The 6,899-nt window shown below is 53.0% G+C and overlaps 2 protein-coding genes across 2 annotated transcripts in view; one reads left to right on the top strand and one right to left on the bottom strand.

Moving 5' to 3' along the window:
* Window positions 1-22: 22 nt before the first annotated feature.
* SEBOX (SEBOX homeobox) lies at window positions 23-839 on the top strand. The gene is made up of 4 exons (XM_015421852.1): window positions 23-107; window positions 208-395; window positions 483-546; window positions 670-839. Exons 1-4 carry the CDS (start codon window positions 23-25, stop codon window positions 837-839), a joined length of 507 nt encoding a protein of 168 aa, XP_015277338.1.
* Window positions 840-6,288: 5,449 nt separating this feature from the next.
* The window catches only part of TMEM199 (transmembrane protein 199), an 8,638-nt gene continuing 8,027 nt past the window's right edge, over window positions 6,289-6,899 (bottom strand). Inside the window, exon 7 of the mRNA XM_015421851.1 lies at window positions 6,289-6,895. Within this exon, the coding sequence (XP_015277337.1) occupies window positions 6,831-6,895 (65 nt within the window). The 3' untranslated portion in view covers window positions 6,289-6,830. The remainder of the gene's footprint in view (window positions 6,896-6,899) is intronic.

Genomic DNA, 6,899 nt, shown 5'->3' with positions numbered 1-6,899 from the left:
CAGCGGGGAGGCGACAGGAAGGATGGGCACAGCCGAGGCGCCTCGCTTCCTGCCTTACGCCTTCCCCGACGGGGCGGCGGGCGAGCTGGCGGCGGAGCATGGAATGGGTGAGTGCGGAGGGCTTCCCTCGGAGGAGGAGGGTCCGGGTCCGGGCTCAGGCGGCCCAGCCACTACCAAGCCTTGCTCGTCCCCGCTCCCTTCCCGCAGGGAGCCTCCCGTGCCCCAGGACGGAGCGAGGCAGCTGGGCCGGCGGGCCCAGGAAGAGGAAGCGGACCACCTTCAGCCGGGGCCAGCTGAGCCAGCTGGAGCGCGTCTTCGCCGCCCTGCCCTACCCGGACATCGGCACCCGGGAGCGCCTGGCCGAGCTCACGCAGCTGCCCGAAGCCAAGATCCAGGTGAGCGCCCGGGAGGGGGGGGAGAAGAGCGCCCCGTCGCCGCCCCGCCCCCTCCCCGGCCCCCTCTCTCCTCCTCTCCTGGCCCAGGTCTGGTTCCAGAACCGGCGCGCCCGGAGGATCAAGAACAGCCCCGCGGTGGAGCCGCCCGCCTGCCGTCGAGTCGGCCTGGCCAGCAGCAAGCAGCCCCGTCTGGGCGCCTCTCCGCAGCTCGGCAAGCAGCAGGCGCCGGCCCCTCCGCTGGCCGGAGGCTCCTCCGTCTGCCTCAGCGGGGAAGGCGCGCCGGGCCCGCCCCCTCGGTGGCCGGACGAGGAGGAGGAAGGCGCGGCCGTCTGGACCGCGCTGTCCAGCTGCTGGGACGCCTTCCCCGGGCCGCCGACCTCCCTGGGCTCCATCTCCGACCTCATCTACAGCGCCGCGCTGGTGGCCAACCTGGGGGAGCTCTAGGGGTTCGTTCGCCCCGTCTAGGAAGGGGCTGGCCGGAGACTCCTCGACGGCTGGTCTTGCAGAAAAGCGGGGAGGCACAAACTCAGGCGGGCTTGCCTGCGGTGGAGGATTAAACGATCCAACCCCCCCCCCACAACACACCTTGCCAAATTAATCTCCCACCCACCCACCTCCCGGCAAATTCAATAAAAGAAGCTATGACGCCCTGCCGGTTTAGCCTGGTCGCTTTCATTTCAGATTTGTGCAGGAGGGGGGGGGCGACCCCTCCCGCCGCGCCGCGGCCTCTCCAATATCCTGAAATGCGGGAGGGCGCTGGCATCCCACAATCGCTGGTAATGCCCCCTAATCTGCCCGAAAAAATACCTTAATCTCTTGGGGGATCCGCGGATGATTGAACGACATCATCTAATCCACGGCCGGCGGCAGGTCCAGGGTTCCACCGACGGATTTGCACGTAGCGACTATATTAATATTTCCGGGCGGGGGGGAGAGGGGGGCTTAGCCGACATCAGAACCTTAATCAAGGCTCCTCAGGTCCCGGGAACTTTGCTCTGGGTGGCTTAGCCCCTCCAGAAATGGGGCAGATGTAGGCAGCTTTAGAAGCCCTTGCCCTCTCCTTGCCATAGGGACACCTCTGCCCCTCTTGAAAAGGACCCTGGGGAAAAGAGCCCAGAATGGTAACCAAAGGGATGGGGGGGGGCTGGCACTTTGGATTACTTTCCTTATGAAGAAAGGCAAAATTTAGGTTGGGGGGGGCAAGCCGAGAGAGGTTTCGACATTTTTAAAATATATATTTTTATTCGTTTTTAAATAACCATTTACAACAATAAACATCAGGAGCATTGAACAAGCAACAACAAGAGGATCAAGTTGAGTTAGAAGCTTCTCATTCAACAGTAGAAACCATTCTGACATTCTCGAACCTTCATTAACCAATAAATAAGGGTAAGGAGTGCTGGTCACGGCACTGCCTTTGTCAATTAGGAGAACATGAGGACTAAATTAGAACTAGGTCTCAGATATAGAAGAATTCTGTATGTGTTTCCACAGTGAGAGCCAGTTTAGTGTAGTGGTTAAGTGTGCGGACTCTAATCTGGGAGACCCGGGTTTGATTCCTCACTCCTCCACTTGCACCTGCTGATGTGACCTTGGGTCAGTCACAAGCTCTGGCACAGCTGTTCCTGAAAGAGCAGTTTGTGTCAGAGTTCTCTCAGCCCCGCACACCGCTCTGAGACTCCAAGTGAAGGGCGGGGTATAAATCCAATCTCTTCTCTTCTTCTTCTTCTATTTGTGCATGAGGTGAACCAACTTTTTCGTCCTCTGTCCAAATATGGTGCTGTGCCATGTTGCAGCTGGTTTATGGCACCCCCGTAGAGCAGGGGTGGCCAAACTTGCTTAACGTCAGAGCCACACAGAATAAACGTCAGATGCTTGAAAGCCACAAGACCTGAACAGATATTACACATTTTACTGGGAAATATGCAAATTTGCTTTTTATTAACATTAGATGAGACTGCCAAAAATGATAACAAAAGCGGTAAAAGCAGATATTGACAATGATATTTATTTGTCCCATGATATTGGTTTGCTAACGATATTTAGCTTCCCCGGCCGCCCTGCCGGGAGCTGCACAATAGGCGTGAAAGGGCTGCATGCGGCGCCCGAGCCAGTTTGGTCACTCGTCATAGAGTTTTCAGAAATAGTTTGTCGTTGCCTGGCTCTGCCGTTACAAGCCTGGGTTGGTCGTCCATCCAAGCATTGTTTGGTGTTGTGGTTAAGTGTGCAGACTCTAATCTGGGAGAATCGGGTTTGATTCCCCACTCCTCCACATGCAGTTGCTGGCGTGACCTTGGGCAAGCCATAGTTCAGTCAGAGCTGTTCTCTCAAGGGCAGTTCCTGAGAGAGCTCTCTCAGCCCAACCTACCTCACAGGGTGTCTGTTGTGGGGAGGGGAAGGGAAAGGAGATTATAAACCGCTCTGAGACTCTGAATGAAGGGCGGGGTATAAATCCAATTTCTTCCTCCTCTTCTTCAACCTGCGTTGACCATGTTTAGCTTCTGAAATCGGATGAGGGCAGGCTAGCCTGGGCCATCTGGGAAGTTGGACAAATCCACAGAGAGGCACTCTGCCACCTAAATAGAGCCTCCATGCTCAGAGGCAGCACACCTCTGAATACTAGTTGCTGGTAAAGGGAGGCGCCAGAGGAAGGCTACTCCTTGCAGCCGTTTTGGGGGCTTCCAGTTGGCCACTGAGGACCACGGGCTAAGAAAAGTCTCTGATCTGATCCATGAGGACTCTTTTAAGGATGTCCCCAGTGGTGGTCATGGGCATGGCAGATGGTTAACAGCCTTCTCTACTGGTTTGTGAGCAGTAGCAGCCTAGCCTGCCTCTAGTCCTTTCACAGCTAACAGCCCCTTGGGGCTAACATCCACGGACTGCCTACCCCTTTTGCTAGCAAGCCAGCCATGACTTGTGATCATGATGTACATTGGATCAGCTCGAGTTCAGGGCAGTGCATATGTAAAGGTAAAGGTTCCCTTGCTCGAAAGCCAGTCGAATCCGACTCTAGGGTTGCGGTGCTCATCTCTGTTTCAAAGCCGAAGAGCCAGCGCTGTCCGAAGACGTTTCCGTGGTCATATGGCCGGCATGACTAAACACCAAGGCACACGGAACGCTGTTACCTTCCCACCAAAGTGGTACCTATTTATCTACTTGCAATTTCTTGCTTTCGAACTGCTAGGTTGGCAGGAGCTGGAACTAGAGACGGGAGCTCACTCCGTCTTGCGGCACCCGGGTCTCGAACTGCTGAACTACTGACCTTCCACAGCCTGCAGTTCAGCGTCTTAACCACTTGAGCCACCGCAGCTCCTTTAGTGCATATGAGAACAACCTATTTCATCATTGCAACAACGCTGTGTGGCAGGTAGGGCGGAGAGAGAAGTCCAACGTCACCCAGTGAGCATCAGAGCCAAGCAACGGTTTAAGCTTCTTGGTGGTGGTGGAAAGAGCCGTCATGTCACAGCGAACTTATGGCAACCCCTTAGGGTTTTCAAGGCAATGTATTCTGGACCCCAAACCACTGAGGGCTTCAAAGGTCAAAAGGGGCACTCTGGATTAGAGAGGACTGCAAATTTCACATTTCTGTAGGCAGCTTTAGAACCCCTTACAGTGACCCCATAAGGGTTTTCCAGGCAAGAGATCTTCATGGGTTGGTTTGCCATTGTCAGCCTCTGTAGAGCAGCCCTGGACTCCCATCAATGTTCCCTCTAAGTTATGGAGTCTTGTGAGCAAAAATTCTACTCTGTGAGCTACTGGCATTAAAGTTGTGAGCCAGCAATTTGGCTACTGCATAAATTAGTTTGCTTTGGAGCAGTGTTCCCTCTAAGATGAGTTAGTATGAGCTAGCTCACAGTTTTGTAGCCTCCGGCTCACACATTTTTGTCTTAGCTCAGGAAGGATGACTCCAGAGCAAACTGATTTATGCAGCAGCCAAAATTGCTCGCTCACAACTTGAATGCCAGTAGCTCACAAAGTAGATTTTTTTGCTCACAAGACTCCACAGCTTAGAGGGTACATTGCTCTGGAGCCATCCTTCCTGAGCTAAGACAAAAATGTGTGAGCCAGAGGCTAAAAAACTGTGAGCTAGCTCACACTAACTCAGCTTGGAGGGAACACTGACTCCCATCCAAGTATTTAGAAGGAGAAGAGGTTGGATTTATACCCCATGGCCCTTCACTACCCAAAGGTGTCTCAGAGCGGCTGACAAACTCCTTTCCCTTCCCCTCCCCACAACAGACACCCTGTGAGGTGGGTGGGGCTGAGAGAGCTCTTGACAGAAACGGCTCTTTTTCAAGAACAGCTCTTATCAGAGCTACGGCTTGCCCAAGGTCACCCAGCCAGGTGCAAGTGGAGGAGTGGGGAATCAAACCCGGTTCTCCCAGATTAGAGTCCGCGCACTTAACCACTACACCAAACTGGCTGTATTTAACCAGGGCTGACTCTGTTTAGCTTCCGAGATCTGACTACCCTGGGCCATCCACAGCCTCAGCGAGGTACTTACTGGAAGAGATACAAGCAGGGAAGAGCAAATCAAATTACTCTTCCCAACCCCATGATTCAGGGATTCTCTAGTGACTCTGATGAGAAGCAGGCTTCAGGATGGAAGAAGCGCATCTTCATGCCGCCCCCTTGGGGAACTCAGTGCAAACGGGATGACGTCACGGCACAAGGGCTGTGCACAGCTTTTCAGAAGGATCAAGCAAATCCCAGAAGAAAAGGCTAATCAACAGCTAAGAGGCAGGCTGTGCTCTTCAGCACACTTCTCATTCCCAACTGCTCATCCTGATAATGTTCCCTGGGGCATGTGTGTGAGTGACAGCAGACATAGAAGCAAGGGGACAAGCAGGAGCACATGTGAAAGGGATCTGGGTGTTCTGGTTGATCACAAGCTAAACATGAGCCTGCAGTGCGATGTGGCTGTGAAGAAAGCTAATGCAATCTTAGGATGCATTAACGGAAGCATTGTGTCCAGATCGCGGGAGGTGGTAGTTCCGCTCTATTCTGCTACGGTCAGGCCTCACCTGGAGTACTGTGTCCAGTTTTGGGCACCACATTTTAGGAAGGATGTTGACAAGCTCGAGCGTGTCCGGAAGAGGGCAACCAGGATGGTGAGAGGGTTGGAATCCAAGTCTTATGAGGAAAGGCTGAACGAGTTGGGTATGTTTAGCCTGGGAAAGAGAAGGCTTAGAGGGGACATGATTGCAGTCTTCAAGTATTTGAAGGGCTGTCATGTAGAAGATGGAGCGGATCTATTCTCTCTTGCTCCGGATTGCAAGACTAGATCTAATGGGTGGAAATTACAAGGGAGCCGTTACCGGCTAAATATCCGGAGAAACTTCCTAACTGTAAGAGTGGTTGAGCAGTGGAACAGTCTGCCTCGGGAGGTGGTGAATGCTCCTTTGCTGGACGTTTTCAAGCGAAGGCTGGACGACCATCTTTCGGGTACGTTGTAGGTATGTAGGGCTATCTTTCGGCTATGCTCCTGCAGAGGGCAGGGGGTTGGACTAGATGACCTGCGAGGTCCCTTCCAATGCTAACATTCTATGATAAGCAAAACAGCATCTGGCTGAAAAGGTGGGAGCCTGAGGCCACTGGGGGAAGAGCCCCCCCCCCCACTTTAGAGCTGCTTCCATCCTCTTACAAACCACAGCCTTATCTTTGTTCTAAACGTATTAGACCAAATTTAACAGCACCCAGCTCAAAGCATACAGGTCGGAGGCCCAACTGCTTAAAGGAAGCTACCTATCTGGAGTTAAGTGAAAAACAAGGATGAATACTCAGAGAAGACCCAGTCCCACCTTCTCTAGGAATAGCGCAGAGAGGGAGCCGAATTCAGGAGAAACGCAGACTTGGTCCCAGCTCTTGAGGCTGACCTGTAACTCATGAACCGCTTTCATTAGTGAGTTTATTGCACACAGTAGAAATCCACTTCTAAACAAGGCAAGACACCAACTTTACAGAACCTAAACAGCCAGAAATAAGGCATTGCATTTCACAGGTTTATCACAATAGAGAAAAGACTGGTCCCTCTGTCCCTGTCCGTGGAGGTGTCACAGCCCACAGAAGTGGTATCAAGATGTGAGACGACCATGTATCTTTCAGTGCTGGCGGGAAACTGCTTTTCTTGTCAACAGCTGTAGGGAGGCCCCACTCACACCCAACAGCTGTGAACGACAGCACTTGCATGGAGAAAAGACCGGTGAGCCTGAGCGAGCTTGTTGGAAGAAAGGAGGGGCACACGAAAGACCTTGTCTCAGGTAGCTTCTTGCATCAGAGGGCAAAAGTCTTGAATTTGTCCACAGCCAGCAGCTGCTGAGGAAGTTAGAGAGGTGGCCCCTTCTGGGATATGCAGGAGATCTCTGACTGCTTTTTTGGGGAAAGTCTGATACGCTGAAGAATCAGGGTTGGAAAGAATTCAGGAGTCCACTCAGGTCACAGCTCTCCAAGTTCCCCTTCCAGAGTCCTCACCATCACGTATAGCTCTGCCAAACCCACCACTGA

The sequence above is a fragment of the Gekko japonicus genome, unplaced genomic scaffold, assembly GCF_001447785.1.
Source record: "Gekko japonicus isolate JY-2015 unplaced genomic scaffold, Gekko_japonicus_V1.1 scaffold21, whole genome shotgun sequence".
Classification (NCBI taxonomy): Eukaryota; Metazoa; Chordata; class Lepidosauria; order Squamata; family Gekkonidae; genus Gekko; species Gekko japonicus.
This window is presented reverse-complemented; position numbering and strand designations above follow the sequence as displayed.

Excerpts from the sequence above, each read along its gene's own strand:
- SEBOX (XM_015421852.1), top strand. The coding sequence starts at position 23 with ATGGGCACAGCCGAGGCGCCTCGCTTCCTGCCTTACGCCTTCCCCGAC. Across the intron at positions 108-207 it reads GGCGGCGGAGCATGGAATGG|GGAGCCTCCCGTGCCCCAGG; the intron begins GTGAGTGCGGAG and ends CCCTTCCCGCAG. Across the intron at positions 396-482 it reads TGCCCGAAGCCAAGATCCAG|GTCTGGTTCCAGAACCGGCG; the intron begins GTGAGCGCCCGG and ends CTCCTGGCCCAG.